The sequence below is a fragment of the Ostrinia nubilalis genome, chromosome Z (genome assembly GCF_963855985.1).
Source record: "Ostrinia nubilalis chromosome Z, ilOstNubi1.1, whole genome shotgun sequence".
Taxonomy (NCBI): domain Eukaryota; kingdom Metazoa; phylum Arthropoda; class Insecta; order Lepidoptera; family Crambidae; genus Ostrinia; species Ostrinia nubilalis.
Genome location: NC_087119.1, coordinates 4,078,056 through 4,101,052, shown reverse-complemented (window position 1 = coordinate 4,101,052; position 22,997 = coordinate 4,078,056). Strand labels below are relative to the sequence as shown.

The 22,997-nt window shown below is 39.7% G+C and overlaps 1 protein-coding gene across 1 annotated transcript in view; it reads right to left on the bottom strand.

Annotated features, from left to right (window-relative positions):
* LOC135087020 (basement membrane-specific heparan sulfate proteoglycan core protein-like) overlaps positions 1 to 22,997 on the bottom strand; it is a 235,366-nt gene that overhangs the window by 80,559 nt on the left and 131,810 nt on the right. Inside the window, exons 11-41 of the mRNA XM_063981873.1 lie at positions 21,479 to 21,589; positions 20,840 to 20,950; positions 19,668 to 19,775; positions 19,284 to 19,397; positions 18,512 to 18,736; positions 17,778 to 17,900; positions 16,279 to 16,402; positions 15,972 to 16,081; positions 15,153 to 15,263; positions 12,785 to 13,723; positions 12,438 to 12,560; positions 11,673 to 11,726; positions 8,773 to 8,906; positions 8,344 to 8,437; positions 7,966 to 8,100; positions 7,288 to 7,536; positions 6,865 to 7,073; positions 6,642 to 6,763; positions 6,203 to 6,422; positions 5,647 to 5,826; positions 5,230 to 5,363; positions 4,779 to 4,947; positions 4,082 to 4,296; positions 3,568 to 3,786; positions 2,697 to 2,807; positions 2,526 to 2,636; positions 2,350 to 2,460; positions 2,174 to 2,284; positions 1,461 to 1,730; positions 720 to 834; positions 462 to 559 (exon numbers count right to left, since the gene is read on the bottom strand). Coding sequence (XP_063837943.1) covers positions 462 to 559; positions 720 to 834; positions 1,461 to 1,730; positions 2,174 to 2,284; positions 2,350 to 2,460; positions 2,526 to 2,636; positions 2,697 to 2,807; positions 3,568 to 3,786; positions 4,082 to 4,296; positions 4,779 to 4,947; positions 5,230 to 5,363; positions 5,647 to 5,826; positions 6,203 to 6,422; positions 6,642 to 6,763; positions 6,865 to 7,073; positions 7,288 to 7,536; positions 7,966 to 8,100; positions 8,344 to 8,437; positions 8,773 to 8,906; positions 11,673 to 11,726; positions 12,438 to 12,560; positions 12,785 to 13,723; positions 15,153 to 15,263; positions 15,972 to 16,081; positions 16,279 to 16,402; positions 17,778 to 17,900; positions 18,512 to 18,736; positions 19,284 to 19,397; positions 19,668 to 19,775; positions 20,840 to 20,950; positions 21,479 to 21,589 — 5,260 coding nt within the window. The remainder of the gene's footprint in view (positions 1 to 461; positions 560 to 719; positions 835 to 1,460; positions 1,731 to 2,173; positions 2,285 to 2,349; positions 2,461 to 2,525; positions 2,637 to 2,696; positions 2,808 to 3,567; positions 3,787 to 4,081; positions 4,297 to 4,778; positions 4,948 to 5,229; positions 5,364 to 5,646; positions 5,827 to 6,202; positions 6,423 to 6,641; positions 6,764 to 6,864; positions 7,074 to 7,287; positions 7,537 to 7,965; positions 8,101 to 8,343; positions 8,438 to 8,772; positions 8,907 to 11,672; positions 11,727 to 12,437; positions 12,561 to 12,784; positions 13,724 to 15,152; positions 15,264 to 15,971; positions 16,082 to 16,278; positions 16,403 to 17,777; positions 17,901 to 18,511; positions 18,737 to 19,283; positions 19,398 to 19,667; positions 19,776 to 20,839; positions 20,951 to 21,478; positions 21,590 to 22,997) is intronic.

Below are 22,997 nucleotides of genomic sequence, written 5' to 3'. Positions count from 1 at the left end.
GCGAGCGCGACAGCAACATAATTACGCGCGAGCGATAAGGATGGGTAGCTTGGGGTCATTGGCCAAAATTCCACGTGCTCGAAGACCAGGCTTTAGTTAAAATTAGGAAGTAATAAAGCTTAAAAAACTTACTGGAAATATAAAAAAAAAACTAAAATTAGTTTCTTTCGACGCGTCCGGCTGATATAAGTGTGCGTTCGCCTTAATAAAATGTAGTCTGCGTTACTCGTTCCATAATACCGAAACGATTGACACTTTATTGATCAACATCGGACGAATAGTTTAGGCGCTACAGCGGAACATGTTTGTTAATACAAACATAGATTATGATAGAAGTCGGGTAAAAAGATGGTAGTTAGTGCCATCCTCACCACTCTTATTTTTTTTTCAGTTTTCCTTCATTTTTATCTAATAGGCATTACAGAAATACAAACAAGCTTTTAAGCCTTAATAATACTTACCGTTGCCAACCACGTTCCAAGAACTGAACGCTTGCCTCAAGGGTTCCGTCGTAAGAGGGCTCGAAGTTGCCGAAGTAGTGGAATGTCAGGTGGTTCTCCTGTGAGCATTTAAAGGCACAATTATTATTGAAACGACTTCAAGCGCATATATTACAAATATAACTATAAAAGACGGCAAATGAAAGTGTCTTATGCAGTTTTAATTAGTGCTATTTTTCCGCAACAGACTAGGTATGTTGTATTTTAGGGATCACTTACGCTGATAAGCTGGATGTCAGCGGCGTTGTTTTTGGAGGCGCTGCCAGGCGATGGCACATTGTGCAGCGTGTAGCGCAGGAATCCTCCGTATGACGTCACCTTGTCACCGGCGAAGCTGAGAAAAAATAAACGGTTAGAACTTGCTCTGCATGACAATGATTCGAGAATATTAAATATACAAAAAGCCACGATTCGATTTATGAATCTACGGATTTATCTCTTCCAAAGATCGGTCATATGTTTTTCCCTGGGTCGAGAAACTACATCGCCTCCCCAACTGAATGGTGGGATGAATGACGACGACGATCTGACGTGTCTCTAATTAAAAAGTGGGATGAATGACGGTGAGAAGACGTTGCCACACATCTAAATAGGGTCAGTGGCTTAGCCAGGAAATAATAACAAATATCCATCCATTTTTCCTTACAAACTTTCACATTTATAATATTAGTTTGTTACTTCGATAGTGAGTGTAGTGGAAGTTAATTAAATGAAAGAGTGGACTGTATACAATTAATTGTCTATTCGGTATAAATTAACAATGATATTGAGACCGTTTAGTGCAAAGTCGTTGAAGAGAGTGCGTCAGGATCGTCTTCTTCGATGTTCGCTCGCGAACCGAACATTGCTCGTTCGTTCGCCGAACGCTCGCCGCTCCCTCCGGTCACGCCGCCCGCAGGCAATGTCCGTGAGTAGACAAGTTGGAAATTAAGATAGGATTGATCATAGGAATAAACTTACTTGATAGGCAAGCTCCAGTAGTAGATAGCAGGGCGGTTCCTGTCATACTCGGTGAGCACCAATTCCTCCCTAGCGTAGGTTGCAGTCAAATTGGTCTCCACTGGCGTGTTGTATCTGGCCGAGGATCCGCCCGTGGGGCTGCTGGAGTAGATCCTGACTCGGTTGACGATGTCAGGGGTGTTGAAGCGAACGGCCGTGGTCTTACGTCGGAGATTACTGCTCTGGCACTGCTGGGATACTCCTGAGCAGAAGCAAAGCGCGCATCCTTGTCTGTTGAAATAAAAAATGATTAGAATTGAGGCTTGAGTCTGATACAGGTGATATTGCACTTTATAGCAGGTTAAAGGTCGGATATACTGTTAAGGTTTTAAAATTTTCAACACAGTCATACAAAATATAACGAAAAATTACTCATAGGAGTATATCATTTGACTCTGTTCTTACGGGCAGTTGCAGCAGCAGACAGCAGGTGGCATATTATGCACAGAGAACCTATTATGATTTATGATAGAAGTGCCTCACAACACGGAGAACTGAGTTACCTGAAGTCATTAGACAGGTAGAAGGAGTCGTTCTTGCACTGGTCGCAGTAGCGTCCCTGTAAGTTATCTTTACACTCGCACTCGTGGGCTGCGGCCGGCACGAGTCGCACTCTATAGGCCTAGAGTGCCCAATGGGAAAGAAAAGCCTGATAACATGGAGAACTGAGTTACCTGAAGTCGTTAGACAGGTAGAAAGAATCGTTCTTGCACTGGTCGCAGTAGCGTCCCTGCACGTTGTCCTTGCACTCGCACTCGTGGGCTGCGGCCGTCACGAGTCGCACTCTATACTATAGGCCCAGAGTGCCCAATGGGAAAGAAAAGCCTGACGACACGGAGAACTGAGTTACCTGAAGTCGTTAGACAGGTAGAAGGAGTCGTTCTTGCACTGGTCGCAGTAGCGTCCCTGTACGTTATCTTTACACTCGCACTCGTGGGCTGCGGCCGGCACGAGTCGCACTCTATACTATAGGCCCAGAGTGCCCAATGGGAAAGAAAAACCCGATAACATGGAGAACTGAGTTACCTGAAGTCGTTAGACAGGTAGAAGGAGTCGTTCTTGCACTGGTCGCAGTAGCGTCCCTGCACGTTGTCCTTGCACTCGCACTCGTGGGCTGCGGCCGGCACGAGTTGCACTCTATAGGCCCAGAGTGCCTAATAGAAAAGAAAACCCTGATAACACGGAGAACTGAGTTACCTGAAGTCGTTAGACAGGTAGAAGGAGTCGTTCTTGCACTGGTCGCAGTAGCGTCCCTGTACGTTATCTTTACACTCGCACTCGTGGGCTGCGGCCGGCACGAGTCGCACTCTATACTATAGGCCCAGAGTGCCCAATGGGAAAGAAAAGCCTGATGATACGGAGAACTGAGTTACCTGAAGTCGTTAGACAGGTAGAAGGAGTCGTTCTTGCACTGGTCACAGTAGCGGCCGGCACGAGTCGCTCTCTATAAGCCTAGAGGGCCCAATGGGAAAGAAAAGCCTGATAACATGGAGAACTGAGTTACCTGAAGTCGTTAGACAGGTAGAAGGAGTCGTTCTTGCACTGGTCACAGTAGCGGCCGGCACGAGTCGCTCTCTATAAGCCTAGAGGGCCCAATGGGAAAGAAAAGCCTGATAACATGGAGAACTGAGTTACCTGAAGTCGTTAGACAGGTAGAAGGAGTCGTTCTTGCACTGGTCACAGTAGCGGCCGGCACGAGTCGCTCTCTATAAGCCTAGAGGGCCCAATGGGAAAGAAAAGCCTGATAACATGGAGAACTGAGTTACCTGAAGTCGTTAGACAGGTAGAAGGAGTCGTTCTTGCACTGGTCACAGTAGCGGCCGGCACGAGTCGCTCTCTATAAGCCTAGAGGGCCCAATGGGAAAGAAAAGCCTGATAACATGGAGAACTGAGTTACCTGAAGTCGTTAGACAGGTAGAAGGAGTCGTTCTCGCAATGGTCGCACTAGCGACCCTGTGCGTTATCTTTACACTCGCACTCGTGGGCTGCGGCCGGAACGAGTTGCATTCTATAGGCCCAGAGTGCCTAATGGAGAAGAAAACCCTGATAACATGGAGAACTGAGTTACCTGAAGTCGTTAGACAGGTAGAAGGAGTCGTTCTTGCACTGGTCGCAGTAGCGTCCCTGCACGTTGTCCTTGCACTCGCACTCGTCGGGCAGTCGCTCGCGGCTCGTGCCGACCTCGCTGCAGCGCGGCCTGTCGGGCTGCGGCCGGCACGAGTCGCCCACGTTCAGTGGGTTGCCTACGTAGTTGGGTGCGCAGGACTCGCAGTGGCGGCCTACATAGCTATTTGAAAAAGGATTCCCAGTGTAGAATATTCCATTTCAAAATCTAGAAGATCAATTTGTAATTAATTTCACTTTGGAAATACGCATTTTGTATGAGGAATGTAACGAAAATTATTTGTTCTATACATACATTTTCGAGATTTTTTAAGGAATGACATCATGTGTGAGGATTAAGACAAAATTAAGCTATAGGATTCATATAAAATTCCAACATCCACGGGAAGAGCGAGGGCAGTCGAATAGGCACCCAAAAACATACCTCAAAATTAGTCAGTCAATGAAATAATACTTACCCAGGGGCACAGTCACAGATCACTTCTCCGTCCGGTCCGAGGGCACAGGTCCTGGCAAACTGGTTCTCCCGGTTGGTAAGCGGGCACGGGCAAGGTCGGCAAGCGTATCCGCTGGATGGGTCGCCGTAGGTTCCTGGAGGACACTCGGGCACTTCTGCCTCGCAGTTGCCTAGCCATGGGCCGGATTGCTTGCGGGCGAAGCCAGCGGCGCATTTCTGAATAAGAGATATTTGTTTTTACCATTTACTTGCCTTGCCACCATATTTTCAACCTTTTCTTAGGCAGAATTTGACCGCAATCGCACCTGATGTTAAGTGAGATGCATTCTAGGATGGTACATATCTGCCCTGTAAGTGCCTATTCACTCTCGCCTTGAAAAGGCCCGGATTTTAGTGTTCGGGAAAGACAGTAACAGGCAGCGAATTCCAGTCCCTTTATCGAAACGCTTAGTGCTTGCTGGTGGAATATCGACAATGTAGGATACTTTCGTCCATGTACATAGTTCACTTATCATAAGGTATAAATAAATTTTCATCATGTTGTCCATAGAGGGTTAAAAAATTTAAATGGGAACGTTGAAATCTTCCTTGGTAATGTACCTAAACAATGTATGATAATGGAATCTTTGTAGACCTTGTCTTCTCGTTTTGTTTGTATTTTTACCTATTTCCTTTTCGTTTTTTGTATGTTAACCAACCTGGCACGACAGTCCCTCGTAGCCGGGCGGGCAGGAGCACTCCTCGACCAGGCTGGCCACGCCCAGGCCCACGTTGATGTGCTTCGCCGACTCCATGACGAAGTCCGATATGTTTACGCCGGCGTTGTTCACGCTCGCTCGCAGCAAGATCATCTCGATGTTGTCCAAACTAGACAATGTCGTATTGGGTAATTGATTTTGAACTTTAGGTCTTTTGTATATGGTTCAAAATGGAATGGGAAAATTTTGTGGTTTCGTGGTAGGTTGAAAATCTGTCGGCCTTATTTCAAAAAATTTTAATGATATCAATAATATATACATTTTAACAAAAATTGGATGTGTAAGTAAGTATAAGTAAGAATTTGATCTGGTCCATCCTGCTGATCATTTCTGATTCTGATTTATAAGAGCTTTATGACAATTTGTGCAGTAAAAAGAGCAGTTAACTTACGCCATCATAATGTCCTCTCTAGTCGCCGGTACAAGACCCCTCGAGCTAGATTTCTCCCAGTTGTCTGGAGTCAGACGGGCTTCAATCTTATTCTGGTTGTCGCGGCTGATGTGCACCAAGTTCTGGTATTTACCCTGTTCCAACAAGTCCCTTGTGATTATAATGTACCTACTATTTTGGTAAAATTGCCCAAGATTTGTTGGCATTATTCATAAATAACACCCAAGTCTAACATCATAATATATCATCAAAATCATTTGCTCAAAAAAATTCGTAAGGTGTCATTCTAACGAATTAATTTACCAAAGTAACCCGATGTTAGAATTAAGAGTTACAACGACGCAACGAATGCATAGGATAAGCTACTTACCAACCATTTCTCGATTTTAGAAGTAATTAACACTCGTATCAACATACCTTGATAATAATATCAGGCAGGCCGAAGTCAGCTCCGAAGCTTCTGAGATGTGGCGCCAGTCTGTAGCGAATGTAACCTCCGTACGAGGTGAGCTGGTTGCCGTTGTATGTCTCCGGGAGCGTCAGGTACGGGAGAGCGCTGGAGCTTCCCCAGTTGTTGTAGCGAGCAAGTTTCGTCACCTAGAAAATGTCTATATTTTAAGCAAAATACATGCCTGAAGGTGTAGGAACCTACCCGTTATCTGTGTCTATCCTAAATGAATGTGGCATACCGTTAACCACCAGACAGATACTAGAAGTAGGTACTCCCACTCTAGGGTGGATACTGTTTTCATTGGTACCTACATTCGTGAGCTTTGCATTTTGATCAAACATACATCTACATGTTCCATTGGTAAGTCGTAAGATTATTTCATCTCACAGGTAAATGGTTTCGATTTCTACATGGGACACAACAAAACCCAGCGTAAATTGCTATTTGTATGTTCCATATTATGAACACAGCATGCTTGAATTGACCTGGTTGTCGGACAAAGAAAAACAACAGTCATCTTACCGTAGCCCCATTCCTGAGTGGCTGGTAGTAGTACTGGTTGGTGATAGCCTGCGAGTCAATCACTATATCTCCGTTGATGGTGTTCTTGACGCCGACCAGTCGGGTGCCTCCTTCGCCGAGGAGCGTGGGCATGTTGTAGGTGAACAGATCCGCGCTGCGGCACTGGGTCGATTCGCCGAAGCAGAAGCAACGGATGCAGTCCCGCTCAGATCGCGCCTCGCTAGATACAGATGAGGAATCAATTATTCTCTATCAAACTTTACTCGCCACCTGCAGAATGTTGGCCGTATGTTTTTGATATTTGACAATTGGTATGGAGTATTTTTAAGTCACTGGAATACAGCTAGGAGATATTCATTTTTATTACTGTTACATTTTTGGTCTAGTAGTGACATGAATGATGATGATTAATGAAGGTTCGAACTAAAACACGGTTTACCTGTTGAAGTATCCTTTAGGACAAACGCTCGTCTTGTTGACAAAGACAATGGCGTCGGGCACGGCAAAGATTGTTCCTTTGTTGTTCATCGCCTCACACGAGTAAGCTCCGTTGTAATCAGACTAAAACATAATTTTGTTATTAGTTGAAGGTATCAGTTGTAGAATTTTCAACTAAGTATAATAATAATAAGTTAATAAGACATTGCACTGAAGATTCTTACCTGCATGTTAGGGCAGGTAAGAGTGCCAACAACTTGTCCGTTTATCTGGGCATTGTCAGACTTGCACACTTCGGGCACGTCGCCCCAGTTGCGTCGCCATGAGATCAGAGGTGAGGGAGTGCCAGTGGCTGAGCAGTTCAGGACGAGGGTGTCTCCGGTGTTCAATAACACGTTGGAAGGCTGCGGCGGTCTTGTCACGTAGACAGGAGCTGAATTTCCCAATTGGATTAGTAAATGAAGAAGGCTAAATGTGATGCCATATTTGTGTTGCGTGCCAACGCAAACTAAAAGCTCCATAAACTTAGAGATGATAGACACACAAATTCCACTTAGAGTGAAACCAAATGTTAACTAATGACATGGCATAATAATAGTCCTTGACAATAATCAAATCCACAAAATCTAAAAGACAAATGCACTTACCACAACCAATTTCATCGGATCCATCCAAACAGTCGCTCTGGCCGTCACAGTGGAAGCTCTTAGGAATGCACTGACTGCCATCAGAGCAGGAGAACTCCACGGTCTTGCAGTTGCCAATCGTTTCGAAGCCGCAGTCCATTTCATCAGAGTTATCGCCACAGTCGTTTTCGGAGTCACACAGCCAAGTCAGGAGTACGCATTTGTTGTTTGCACATTTGAACTGGTTGGGCTCGCATTTGCCGTTCATGTCTAAAAAAGGTTAGTATTACTTCATAAATACGCCTAAGCAGACTTTCATAATCGTAACGCTTAGAATTATGTAACCAATTACTTATGATACCAACTGTGACGATTAGACATAACTTCACGACTCTGGATAATAATTCTTATCAAGCCACTAGCTGTAGGTCACGCTCATCGACCAAACAAATTTCATACATATTTACCGCTTTTCCATTACAGATGTCTTGGCAGTCCGGCAAAATATAGCGATCATAAACACAGACTGGCTAGTCTGGTCATAGTTGGAAAATAATCTTAAAATAAGACTCTGTGGTGTTTACCGGAGATACATACCCAGCAGTGGACTGATGGTGATCAGCTGCTAGGACTAAGTATCCTATGTACAGTAACGTGCTTTTCAAAGCATGCAAGCAACATTTATTGTTGAATACTCACGGCAAGTCTCTTCGTCAGATCGGTCAGCGCAGTCAACGACGCCATTGCACACGGCTGACTTGGGGATGCACTGTCCATTGCCACAAGTTGCCTCGTAAGCCAGACAAGTCATCTGGGGCGGCCGCACTGTTACAGCTATAAAATCCAAGAGAATTGCAACATGCCATTGGAAAATAAATTTAATGTTTTAGGGCTATGATAGCCAGCCAATTGATTGCTGAACCAATTTATACTCCTACTAAATAGTTACTTTTTAAAACCTACTTCAATGGTTTTTTTCATTTGGCGGGTCAAACCATAGGTCCTACAGAGAGATACAGGAATAATTATTTACCATAATGAACATAATTATTCTATTATTCTAATGCTTCGACTTACGTGTAGGGTCGACGTTAAGCATGACCCTCAACTCGGCATTAGGGTTCCCTAGATATTTCGGTGCTTGGCAGATGTACACGCCGCTGTCGGATGCCTAAAACAATGGACAATGATTGATCATCTTCGTAGTTACAATAACGTATTCCAACCGAATCGATCGTACGTCTATGGTAGTCTTTTTTAAAGCGATTTATTAGCAATTTGTAGTAGCTTAAATTACTCGTATTTCTGTTAACAGAGAACTGAGGTCTTAAGGTAATAATCAGATAAAAATATAATATAATTTGATTTTTGATAAATTAATCATTCGATGAATTGAGTTTTCCATACATATAATAATATATTTTGAACGTTCGATCATTTGTAAATTGTGTCCAGTTGGGAATAAGCCTTATTTTTGTCTATTTAGTACTTTAATTGCATGCTTACCGTAACTTGGTTCATTTCGAGTCGTCCGTGTCTGTCCGTCGAGCCTGGCTTCAGAGGGCGCCCTCCTTCCCTGACCCACCTCACGGGGGCCCTCAGTGGTCCCTCGTCACGGCATTGGAAAACTACGTCACCTCCTATAGCAGTCACTAAAGTTAGCACGCGATCATCATAGCGCAGTCTCCTCAATATCATGTGACCATTATGTTATCGCTGTTTAAATAAGTCAGTTTAATTTAAATTACGTATGTCATAAATATCTGTCTATTTAAAATCTTCACGAGTAATCATGCACTCTCAATGATCTCGTTGATTTTTCTCTTTCTATATTTTTTTTAAATAAGTTAGGTCACTTTAATAAATGATAAATGTTAGGTAAAACTACAAATTGAGTTTGATTGCTTGAAAAATTAGTGATTAAGGTTCAGTTAAACTAAATTTAATGCTTGTATTGCTCCTAAGAGCGGGTTCACCACAATAGTCCAAAGGACGACGTGAATCGAATTATCGACCCTCAAATGTTGACAACGTTGGACTATTATCACCTTACACATTTATATTACATATTTAATGACACAAATACTACCCAATATTATATTAGGTATATCAACATTTACTTAGTCACATAACAATTGAGGCTTACTGCTTAGAACCCCATGCTTCATGTCATAACCACCAGGATGAAATGAAAGTTGCAGTGAAAACTATTGTTAGCCATCACTCATACTACGTATTTCTCATGAAAAATCAATACTCACAAAATCAATGCTTAGTAAGGTTCATAAAGACATTTTGAGATGATGTTCCTTAGTTTAGTATTATCTAAAGGTTATGAAGATGAAATATCTAATAAGATAGATCCGAAAACAATTTTAAGTAAAGGTGTCATTTCCAAAAGACCTGCCCAAAGATATCAAAAAATTACCATATTTACTTATCTCTCCTTTTCATGTAGTGTTAAAATAATAAATAAAGGACTCATTTGTGCAAGGTATTATTATATTGTAATTAAAACAATATACCACCAATACACGAGTCCTTCCTTCCTTGCTTACTCATCATCATGTTAGAAAGTATAAGTAGTAGGTAGTAAGTAATAGTAATTAAAAATAAGAAGAGATGAAATTATAAAAGATTAGTTAAAACTAATTGCAATGCACTCGTAATATTTAAAAAAACCATGCAATACTTAAATCAAAATTAGCAAATCCCAATATTATTGTGTGCTTATGATCCTTGAAATGTTAATCGACCCGAGCATTTTGATACAGCAATCATTATTGTAAATCATGTTTACTATTATTGAAATAGCAAGACTCGAGGAAGTAAGAATAGGTAATCGTTCGTAAGTATTGAGCTAAACCATGATATTTTTAGTTGAAAATCAAAACGTTTGTTTCAAGAACGATCACTATTCTTATTAAATCACGCCAAATGAAACCCTTTATTAATGAGATTATTAACCCAAAACATTATGTTGTTATCAAAAACCAAAGGAGATTTTTAACCCAAATGCAATCTCTCCTAAATACTTATCACACCGACTCACCAAAATTGGCTGTTCCGCCACCATGAAAGAAACAAAAGCGCATTAAAATAACTGTCACATCGATGAAAAACAAAGTAAGCTAGGAAAACAAGGGTTTACCTCCACCAAATATAGGTTTTAGAAACAGCTAAAGAAGAACATACAAAGATTATAAAGATTGATAGTTAAAAATTCCATTACATTGAAAGCGAATGATTGAAAATAATGAAAAAATAAAATTTAAGGAATAAGACCTTTTGCGCATTGCACTATTTAAATAATATGATGAGTATACCATTCTGTCGGTCTTAGAAGGTTGATAGAACATGGATGATAATAATATTATTACATACAATTTAATGCAAATTGTATTGAAGTGTGTGTACAAGTTGGCCATAAACTTTCGTAGATGATTTTTAGTTTATCACTAATGATTGGCAATATTCGTACCTAAAAAAAACATTGCATCTAGCAACGCTATATACTAGTACCAGTACAATATTCAGTAACCAATAACATTTCTACAAAGCCTCTCACCTCGAATCCTCAACTGAATTGATGTGTACAAATGTTTAAACTTAAGTACATAATTAGTGTTAAAGTTACTCCTCTTTGAAAATACATTTAGACCCGTATTCACAAACATACTATGAGGTCTCACAGTGGGCGTGGACGCACAGGGTGACACACAAACCAATCACAGAGCTCTATTCAACGCTGCGCGTTCGATTTGCTGCTTTACTTAAGCAAGCATCGTTTGTGAATACGGGCGTTAGACTCCCCGCTCGACAGACATTTAGTCGGCCGATAGCTTAGTTTAATCACACTGGGTCACTAAAGTACGGCCAACTAGCAGCGATACAAAAGGTCGATTCGACTGTCGAATTGACAATCTATTCTGTCTCTTCCCATCTTGTGTATTTGTCGTAATGTCTCGTTCTCCCGCCAAAATATGTCAAACTTAGACGGGTTCGTCAACATTCGGACATCCATTTTAGTATGCATAGTTGTTGCAATTCAATTCAAAATTCACGAGGGCGAATCTGTTACTTGTCGGTTCTTATTTTATTATTCCGATATATTTAAGTCTCTATGAAAAAGGGGTAGGCCTGTTGCCATACACCGGGCACATTGTGTGTAACAAAAACAAAATTCGATAAAACATCTATTTTTATGGTTTGACAGATATTTTTTAAAACTATGTTGTCTACAAAAATATGTAATCTAACTATTAAAAAGTAATGCACCCCTGCTATTCCAAATGACCATGACATTGGGTTTGTTTACATTTGGTATCGCTTCTCGTTGGCCGTACTTTAGTTAGTCTGTAGTCTGCGGGTAGTCTTACGAACAATAACTAAAAGGCAATACTCACTATTTCTGACAGTTTGTTGGCTGGGATACGTCTTGAGCTTCAGAGCAGCTGGGCCTGAAAACATAAGAGGCGATGTCAAAATACTGGCATTGTTTAACATTCTTAACTAACAGGATTTCCAATGTTAGTTAAGAATCAGGCTGTTTAGTAGAATGTAACTATGATTGTTACGTGATTTAATGTTGAAGGAACATCAAATGAGGTGAATGTAATGGTTAATTCTCCTACCTGCCTATAATAATAACATAAACATAGTTATCTAGTATTATTTACATTAATTTAAACATCCACAACCGTTCATTAATCATTTATTTACATTTTAGTAGTATTTTTTAGAGCAGAATTAGGTTTCTGGAACGTTAGTTTTTTATCAGTCACATTAATAGTTTGGGGTTACCGGATATTAGCAAAACCGAAACGGATACGTTGTATTTTTTTTCTTTGGAAAAAACTCTCATTTGAAATAAATATATAAAAAAATATATTATAATCAGAATACGTTTATGATTTTTAATTGTATTGGCATTATTTTAAGTATTTACGTATTCAAAAATAAAGTCGCTCTATAAGAAATAACTAGTATTATTTGCCTCGCTATGTTCATTGTTCAATTTGATAACGTCGATAATAATAATAAGGACGAGCACGGTATATTTTGTAGTAAAAAACTGTTAATAATTCAAAACACGGCGTAGTTTCGCTAATATCCTTAGTTAGAGTCCAGGGTTGGAAACAGCAAAATGGGACAGAAGGTCGAATTCTTACTGCCGGCGGGACAGTCGAGTTCGTCACTATCGTCGAAGGGGCAGTCGATTCGCCCATCGCATCGGCGGTTCGAGTCTATGCAAGGACCATTCTCGCAACGCCATTGGTTCCTTGGGCATCCATCTAGTGATACGACGAATTAAGTTAGGCTTGCCAGACTAAAAACCTAACTGGCGTAATTTTATTCTAAGGAATTCACAATGTAAACATTATAATGTATCATGTATATACACATAGTTACTACGGAACAACGCATAAAGTGAAATTTATTGATACCTTGTAGATTTATTTCCTTACAAATGCGGCATTGGTTAGTATTTCAAGCACTGAAAATCAAAAAAGCTCACCAATATTTCCATTTTGGTCTTGTCCACCTGATGAAGGGCCATATGGGTAGCCCTGTCCTCCTGGTTGGCCATCATATTGACCGCCCTGTCCTCCTGGCTGGCCGCCGTATTGACCACCTTGTCCTGGTTGCCCGCCGTATTGACCACCTTGTCCTGGTTGCCCGCCGTATTGACCGCCCTGTCCTGGTTGCCCGCCGTATTGACCACCCTGTCCTGGTTGCCCGCCGTATTGACCACCCTGTCCTGGTTGCCCGCCGTATTGACCGCCTTGTCCTGGTTGCCCGCCGTATTGACCACCCTGTCCTGGTTGCCCGCCGTATTGACCACCCTGTCCTGGTTGCCCGCCGTATTGACCGCCTTGTCCTGGTTGCCCGCCGTATTGACCACCCTGTCCTGGTTGCCCGCCGTATTGACCACCCTGTCCTGGTTGCCCGCCGTATTGACCACCCTGGCCTTCTGGTTGACCGCCGTACGAACTATCTTGATTTCCTGGTTGGCTTCCATATTGACCGCCTTGTCCACCTGGCTGACTACCTTGACCGCCAGGTTGACCACCGTAAGGATCGTAAGGACGACCACTGTAGGGATCCTCAGGGCGACCACTGTAGGGATCTTCAGGGCGACCACCGTAAGGATCGGTAGGTTGACCACCTGGTTGGCTCCCAGGTCGGTTGCTATATGGATTTTCAGTTTGAACACCATATGGGTTTTCAGTCTGACCCCCGGGGTACTGACCTTGTCCATAAGGACTGTCCGATCGTGGCGTTGTTTGGCTGTTTTGATTCTTGCTTGGTCGTGAAGTGGAAGTAGTGATCCAGGGCCGGGTTGTCGGACAATTTAATTCGTCTGAATTGTCGGGGCAATCAGGAAGGTCATCACAGTATGACGTCGCCGGAATACACATCCCGGAGACACACTGCCATTGGTTCTCGTCACATTCTGAAATAATATGAACAATTCTATACTCTACCTATTAATATTTGCATAAAGTAATGATTAAATCATGCTGGTTCTATAACAATATTATTTATAATGTTTTCAATAGTATACATAGCTATTAAATAGGTTACAAATTAATGGGTTGAAAAGTAACTTGAAACCAAATTGCTTAATTATTTATAAAAAATACAAACTATACTTTATAGGACTACTCTATTACTCGTATTAACAACATCCATTATTCAAATTTTACAGTTGCAGGAATCATTCACAATGTTAATAAAAAATAAATACATTTTTCTATAATATTGTTCTACGTAACTTGAAAATAAAAGCGACGCATAATAGATGCATGGAATAAAAGGTTTTGGTGCATTAGCTACATACGTTCTAAATCATACACTAATTACAGGGTGCTAATTACTGCAATAATTGTAATTGTAAAATCTACACAAACGGAACAGAATATAAATGTGAAATAAACCAGGAGAACTAACAAAATAATCAAATCTACATCCGAAATTAACTAGGGGTATAAGATCGGGATTACTGACAATGTAGACTGGTCAACACGCATTCAGCATTCCAAAACGAATGATGGAGTAAAAATTGCGTTGGTACCGGAGGTGTGACAGTTCTGTTCATCAGAGAAGTCCATACAGTCATAGATATTGTCGCATCGCCTCAAGTGGGTGATGCAGCGGCCATCGTTACAGGTGAACTCAGATTCGTGGCAGGGCCGCTGGTCTGGCGACCGCGAGGGGCGGACTATGTACCATGCTGTACACCATTTCATGTTACAAAATTATCATAATCACGTATGTACTACCTATAACGTTTCATAACAGTACCTATATTTTCATGTTCGGCATTTTGTCACAAGTGTGGAAAAGTTTATTTACACTTAGAAGATGCTTCTCTCGACCACGGTTTGTACAATCTACCGGCCCTACCCTGTTTAAAAAGTTACATACACAAGATTTAAGAGTGCCAATGATTTCAAACTAAATTAGTAATTTAATAACTTTATATGTGAAAGATCTAGGTGCAAGTAAAATTTTGGTGCCGATTCAAATGTGTCAAATATTGTGCGCTTTAAAGTTCCATTCACGTGTAGACAATTTTGTGCTTTTTAATTGTATTGCTAAAGCTTAAGTGCTCTGTGCTCGCAGAGACAACAAACTTATAAATGTAGTCATCAGAAACAAAGGGTTTGACAAGTGGCTTACCAACGCAGATAGTGGGTTAGCTAATCCAATTTTCCTTTTTGAAAATTTCTAAGAAATTTTTTAGATATTTAATTTCGATAGCATAATAAATTTTTAATGACTGACGTTGCTATGCCACTAATCGGTCCTCACTTGTAAGCTAGTTGTGGTAATATGATTGCATTTTCTGCTAAGTTAATAATTCGTCAGTAAATACTTACGACAGTTCTCTTCATCGGAGTTATCGATGCAGTCGTTTCCGCCGTCGCAATAGAAAGAACTATTGATGCAAGTACCATCTCGGCACTGGAATTCGTCTGCAGAACAGTCACCTGAAGCAGAAAAGTTAAGCATTTTGCAAACATGGTATTTTTTATATTTACTCTTATAAATACATTATCTATGTATACTCGTAGCTCCAGAATTCTAAACTTTGTTCAAGTTTTATGAGAGTCGACAGTAACCATGTTATACAAGTAGGTATATTAGGTTCAAAATATTTTTTTTTATTTGTGTGGATTTGTAAACTTCAGACTTTGTTTTTTGCATTTTTCAGCAGTGGTGGCGTAGCATGGGTTGGCACCCGGGGCGATCACCCCCCCCCCCCCCCCCCCGTCACAAGTCCTATGGCACCCCCCAGGATTTTGGGGTTACCTACCGATTCGAAGATTGAAAGACAATCGCACCCCCCACCCCCCCGTATCAATGCAAAGACCGCAGATTTGCCATGCAGATGTGCCAGTGAGTACTAATCTGCGCGATTTGTGTCACCCCCTGATGCTTGGCACCCGGGGCGGACCGCCCCCACCGCCCCCCCCTTACGCCGCTACTGTTTTTCAGTGATAGTGGTAATCGGTAAGTCCGTCTCCGAAAGATCCGGTTCCTTATAAAAAAGAAGCAATTGAAAAGTTACACTACCGCCAAATGTCCATGTTATTTTGAAATTGTACAGATAATGGGAGATGTCAAACTAAAGAGTTACTGAAGTTGTTTGATATTAAAATTTTAATAAATTGTCTGGCTTTTATATTAATTATTACCTGGCTTCGATAGCATAGTTGAGTTGCAGTACAGCTCATCACTTTCGTCGGGACATTCGAATATGCCATTGCAGTGCTGCACAGCGTTAATGCATTCCCCGCTGTTACATCTACAACAAAATGTTACCTTGTTAACCAGACCTGTAGATAAAAGAAAAATTCGCAGGACACCTTAATTAAAATATAAATCGCAGGGCGACATTCGCGTAGACTGAACATTTCGCTTATAAAGCATAATAATCTATACATGTTTGAAAGCGTCCTTATTTGTAGGTCGATAGAAATTAGCCCAGTCATCTCAAGTTACCTGAAATCGTCAGGCCCGTCACAGTGGTCACAGTTCAGCTCGTCACTGCCGTCGGAGCAGTCAGAGTAGCCGTTGCAGATCTTCTGATCGTCCAGGCAAATTCCATCGCACTCGTGACCGCAAGCTTGAAACAATACAATTTACTTAACACCACAATAACACACATGAAATTCGCTAGCTCGAAATAATTTAAAATACGAGTAGCATTGTAAAATTCGTTAATAAACCATCGCACTGCAGATTAATACATTCGCACAGACTTTCTTAGAACAATATTTGCACATTGTAAATACACTTTAATAGCATTCCATAATTAAATTAAACTTAAATTAAAAGAAGAACGGTCACGCCCCATACAAAAAAAAACCCAGACCCGACAGAAACGAGACATACCTCAGTTTTTTTGTCATGTCTTAATTAGTTACATTATATATTTTTTATATTCGAAATCTATGTATAACACCAAAATATTACCCTTTGTTTTTGTTCAGGCGTTATACAATAACTAATACAAAATGCCTATTTATTACAAAAATTGGCAAATTTATGTATCTAAATGTCTATTATAGCTGCTATGGAATGTATCTAGGTGACCTGGAGATACAGCCGGATTATACAGGGTGGTTATACATATGGAACGATAAGTGATTTCACTCGATTATTTCTAAACTATACAAGATATCGAAAAACTAGTTACTGATTCTGAAAGTGCTTCACGAGCTCTTTCAAATGGTACCAATAATAGGTTACAGATTATGGAAGCTGGTAACATTGAATTTTTGGATTTTGTAACTTCTCGTTTCCACCCTGTATAATCCGGCTGTATCTCCAGGTCACCTAGATACATTCCACAGCAGCTGTAATAGACATTTAGATACATATATTTACCAATTTTGGTGATAAATAGGCATTTTGTATTAGTTTTTGTATGACGCCTGAACAAAAACAAAGGGTAATATTTTGGTGTTATACATAGATTTCGAATATAAAAAATATATAATTTAACTAATTAAGACATGACAAAAAAACTGAGGTATGTCTCGTTTCTGTCGGGCCTGGGTCACAGATGACCGTTCTTCTTTATAGACTTTTTATTTGCAAAGTAGGTAACTATTTACTGACGAAATAAAGGTCCAGTTTACAAAGGGATAGACAAAGTTAAAGCAGTTTTTTGGTAACTGATGAACTCTTGCTTAAATTGTATAATAATATTGATAATTTATGCACAGACAAGCCAAGTATAGGTAGGTATATCCGACACACGAACGATCAAACTAATAGGCTTAACAGTTGAATAGTGGCTCTATTACATTATTTATTTCTTAGTTGTTTTACTGTCATTATTGGTCATGTAGTAGTTTATGAAGGCGTCCCCAATTCACTAAAGAAGACGATTTACTATTATTTGTGATGGTAGTTGAAATAACCAAGCATTAATTTTAAAGATGTTCCTAAAATTAGTTCGATCGTGTGTATCCGCATAAAAGGTTTTTATTTACTTGCGCAATCTTCCTCGTCCTCGCCCCCGTCGCATTCGACCTCTCCATCGCAACGTCTAGCACAAGGCCGGCTGGACCCAGAGGGGCAAGTGAAGCTATCATCAGGGCACGGCGACGTTGGAACTGCAAATCACCAAAAATGTTCATTTCTGACCAAAACAGATTAGTCCCCGGTTGCGATTAACACTTCGACCTTTCTACTTCAATACAAAGTTTAGTTTAACATTATCAAAATAAAATAGATTTTATCCCCTCATTTCTAGCAAATAAATTACGTAAAGAATTTTAAGACTAGGTATTTTCCCACAGTAGAGAATACTTTTTATTGATACAAACGAAGAAAATGAACTACAACTTGAATCCAACGAAACAACGAAGACATACCAAAGACAAAAGCTAATTCATGCGATACAGAACTAATCGGTCGAAAAACAAAACGAAGTGATCATGCGAAGGATGAACGAGCATGCAGGTGGTGACCCTGATAAATGATCCTGAACCTTTGCTCAACGGTTTTGGGGTGACACACTTTCTCTCATCAGAGTGATCGAGACAATCGGAGCGACCATCACAACGTTTCGTATGTGGTATACAGCTACCATCCGCACACTGCCAGTAATGATGGCTTGGGCAATACCCTGGATAGCAAACACCAAAGACGATTAATGTATGAACGAAGTGCGGTATTGAAGCTCACATGAAGCGTATCTGATTCCAAACCCCGTATCACTTACCGCAGTTGAACTCGTCCTCGCCGTTCGGGTGGCAGTCGATGTGGCCGTTGCATCTTAGTGCTATATTAATGCATGAACCGTCCCTACACGGGAATTGACCTCGTTTACAAGGGCAGTCTTTTTCATCAGACCAGTCGCTGCACTCCTTGGTCCCATTGCAGACCGATTCAGCCGGTACGCATTGTCCGCTCGTGCATTTATATTGAAAAGCCATGCATACTGTGCCTGCCATAACATAATTTACCATAACCGTAAATTTACACAAACTAGCCAGGGATATACTTTATATTTTTTATTAATGATTAGTTTGTTGAGTTGAATTTTATAGTAGGTAATCGGGTTGAGTAGTGTTATTTGTTTGTATTTCACTTAAATAAACAACAATCCCTCACTAGTAATATACAAAATAAAATTGAGTGAAGTGCATCCATAAACTTCAAAATGTTCGGAATAATTATTTTATATAATTTAGACATTAGTAGACATTTTGAAATTTATAGATAGCTTTAAATGTAAAACGAAAAAATAATGTAGCTTTAAAATGTTTAAATATCTACATGAACTTTGCAATTATTATCTAGTTGCCTTAAAAGCCTTACATTTGTGATATCTCGTGAGTGTGGTAAGGTACTATTTATTAACAAGCATTTTTAATCAAATCAATTAGTTTTCAGTAACCATGCTAAACAAGTGGGGTACTGTGCAAACGCCACCACCTCTAAGAGAAATTGGCAAATTAAAGTTTAAAAATTTTCAGTTAAGAAGATCAAACCGTAAATGCAATCTCGTTCGTCTGAACCATCCTGACAATCATGCGTTCGGTCACAATGCTTTGATGCAGGTATGCAGTTGCCATTATCGCATTGGAAGTCGCCGTCACCACATGCTGTTTTAGAAAATAAACATTTTGATTGAGTTTTGGATATTTCAAGTATGAGATATTTCAGTTATGAGTTCATAGAAGAAAATTATAGAGCGAAAATTTTTAGAACAAAAGACAAAACTTCAAACATCAGAACATCAGTAAAGAAACAGAAAGAACGAGACAAAAGTAGCGGAGAAGTACAAGAAATGCAAAGAAGATCTGAAGATAAAAGAGATGAAAAGATAAAAGCCAATGACGAAACAAAGACTCGGGAATCAGTGTTGAACTTACGACAATTTTGTTCGTCGGAATAGTCCCCATGTGGGCAATCGTAACGGCGGTTGCATCTTAGATATTCAGGTATTAACTTGCCAGTTCTGCATCTAAACTTTCCATTGGCTGGAAAACATGCAAAACTAAGGATGTAGTGATGTACCAGTGTAAGTTTCCAAATGTGAGTGGAATTTTAAATTCAATAACCTTAATTGTCTTACGTGCAAACCAAAAAGGTGACCTCGTTAATTTTAAGTGCCTTCTATAATAATAGTGCCTTTATTTTATATTGGGAATTGAATTGAGCTTTAGACATGGAATTTGGTGTTCATAAATTATGTAATTAGGTATGTTTTAATAGAAAACCTTATTTATTTTGATCTTACCAACGCAGTGTCTCTCATCTGATCTGTCGGTGGGACAGTCAACGTGGCCATCGCATCGTTTGCTTCTTGAGATGCAATTGCCAAAATCACATTGCCATTGATCCGGATAGCATGCTTTTGAATCAAAATGTTAGTGAGCGTCTATGTTAGTAGTAAAAAAACAAATCAGCATAGTTTTGGATTGATTAATAACTACTTAAAGACATTTAAAAATCTGGAGACGCAATAATTATTTTAACTCAAAAATGCTGATTAATTACTCTTAACGGTAGGTAATAAAGTGTTCGTTTATTGATCGATCCCAAACTACTTTTATGATAAGACCGCTACTTACGACATCCAATTTCATCGTTGCCAGTTTTTGGACAGTCACGAAACCCATCGCAGCGAAGCAGTATAGATATACAAGAGCCGTCACTGCATCGAAACTGACCACTGCTTTCACAGACGAGTAATCCCGCCCATCTGGTGCGATTGGCACTGAGTCTTGCGGCTTACCGTATTAAATCCAATGAAGTAGCATGTGCGGGCAATGCAGGTACGTTAGTTTTAGTTGTGTTAGTATGTCTTAAGATACAAGTCCTCTAGATAAAGAGCATATTATGTATGTAGTTTTTTTCAGTGACTACTTGTAGTAATGTAGAAACCGCGAAAGAAATTCAAAATGTCTACTAGACCTTTTGATAATTTCCGTGCCCAAAATATATGCTCAGTTCAGTGGTTCTCAGCTATGAGTTAATTAAAAACCACTGGTCCAGAGAACTGGTTTCAAATCAACGAGAGTAGGTAGGTCCGAATACATACCACAGTTGAGTTCGTCGGAACTGTCCCTGCAGTGGTTGACGCCATCACAGCGTTTCCTGCCCTCGATACAAGATCCGTCGCTGCGGCATTGGAACTCGCCGTCTCGACATTCTAAATAAATAATTAAAATACACTTATTAACATTAATTTAATTAATTTTGGCGAAAGAATTTCAAAGAAAATACATATTTATACAGAAATAGAAAAATCATCAACGAAAAAAAAAACAAAACCCCGTAAACCAAAACTCTAGGATTGCACTTCATAAACCACCAATTCAGAATGTTTATCTCATTACGTAGTTTCAAATAATTTAATTTTCATTATCGATAAGTAGTGTAACCACAAACTACCGATAAACATTTTAGTGGATATGATGTACTGCGGTTTATCGTAATTTGATTTGATGTTAATATGATATATTGGTGGTTAGTTAATATATCAATTACAAACCAAGGTTTAATTTGTTAACAACAAATATTTTAATGTCCACCCACAAGCTGGACCGAAGACCTCGTAAAGGTAGCAGGAAGGCGTTGGATGCAACTATCAGGACAATATAGAAATCATTGGGGGAGGCCTATGTTGAGCAGTAGTCGTCCTGTGGCTGAAATGACGATGATGAAATATTTTACCCACCGCAATTTCGTTCGTCCTCTTCATTAGGACAGTCGATGATGTGGTCGCATCGCCGCGCTGCTTCTATGCATTTGCCGTTGTCGCAGCGGAAATCGTCTGCACCACATGCTTCTGTAGACAATAGAAAATAAATGTTATTCAAGTGAAGAGTCAGGCGTAAAATCAAAATCAAAATCAAAAATATTTATTCAGTTTAGACCACAAGTGGCACTTATGAATATTTTTACAATTATGTAAAAATATTAATAAAGCAACTAGAAGGATATATTATTTCACCATTTTTTTATAATTACGAATCTGATACCCAGTTTAATTCTTTATGTATAACTAAAATGTTTCGTCGATGTAATAAGGAGTTACTAAAATCTTTAACCAAAAAGTCATATTTTACCACCTTCCTGATACTTAACAAAAAGCTAGAAAGAGTTTGAGCTCTACATTTTATAATTGTGGCTCCATCTGTGGCTGAAGCGTTTGTAATCATTTTCACAATAAAATTATGTTCAGCAAAATCTATGTTTTGCAGAATTACTCATTATTTTTGCCACAATAGTTTATTTATAAAGGTAATTAAATAACTTGAGAGTAAAACAAAATGATCAAGTTTCTTAACTTTAGTGAAAAGGTTCTTCTTGACTCTACATCAGATACCTGTAATGCCATCTATCACAGAGTTATGGAACTGAACTGTTTTTAATTATAATAAATTTATATTTCATTGACGTAATGAAGGCATCATAGCAGAAGGAGGCATTATAAAATTATCATAAAATCCCTCTTCTGAATTATTTAGTGTTTACCAAAGTACTTTAAAGTAAAATAAGTTCTCGAATTCAATACTCTTAATGCCATCTACGACAGACTTGTGGAACTGAGCTTACAGGTAGAGCACGTGCTTTTTGAAGTTAGAGGCTGTTTTATTCCAGTTCAATCCGGTTCAGTACGGCGCTAACCAGCTAGATGGCGCTAGCAGCGTGAAATATGTTTTGATTAAGTTACGCGTTGCCAATAGAACTATTCCTGCCTAGCCAATGTTTAAGTTAGTATGAAGTTATTCGAAGTTGTGATGCAGACGACGAACAAGAAGTTACAGTTGCAGTGCGGCAAAGATTCAAGCGAACATTTAAAGAGTAGGACGTTTATTTGAACAATACCCACGCTGGTAGGTAATCTTAGTTTGGAATTAACTTGCTCGCAACTGTTGAAAATTCAAAGTTTTACTAATTGTTATTTTAAAACAGACGAGGTTTTACAGGGTGGAATTCAGTCCAATTATTGGGGATTACACATGTTTATTAGATTGGATCTGGATTTTAATTCAGACGCTTAATTGGTGATGAATTATTTACCACAAAGCGAATTTGGTAGAGTTTTACCCTAACCCTTTAAAACCGATTTCTTATTTATTTTTTACTAAATGTACAATTGTACATATACATTTATGTACTTAAGTAGGTATACTTAAATCTATAAGAGATGTAAAATTTTTGAGGTTGTGCTTTTGTGCTATTTCATCTGC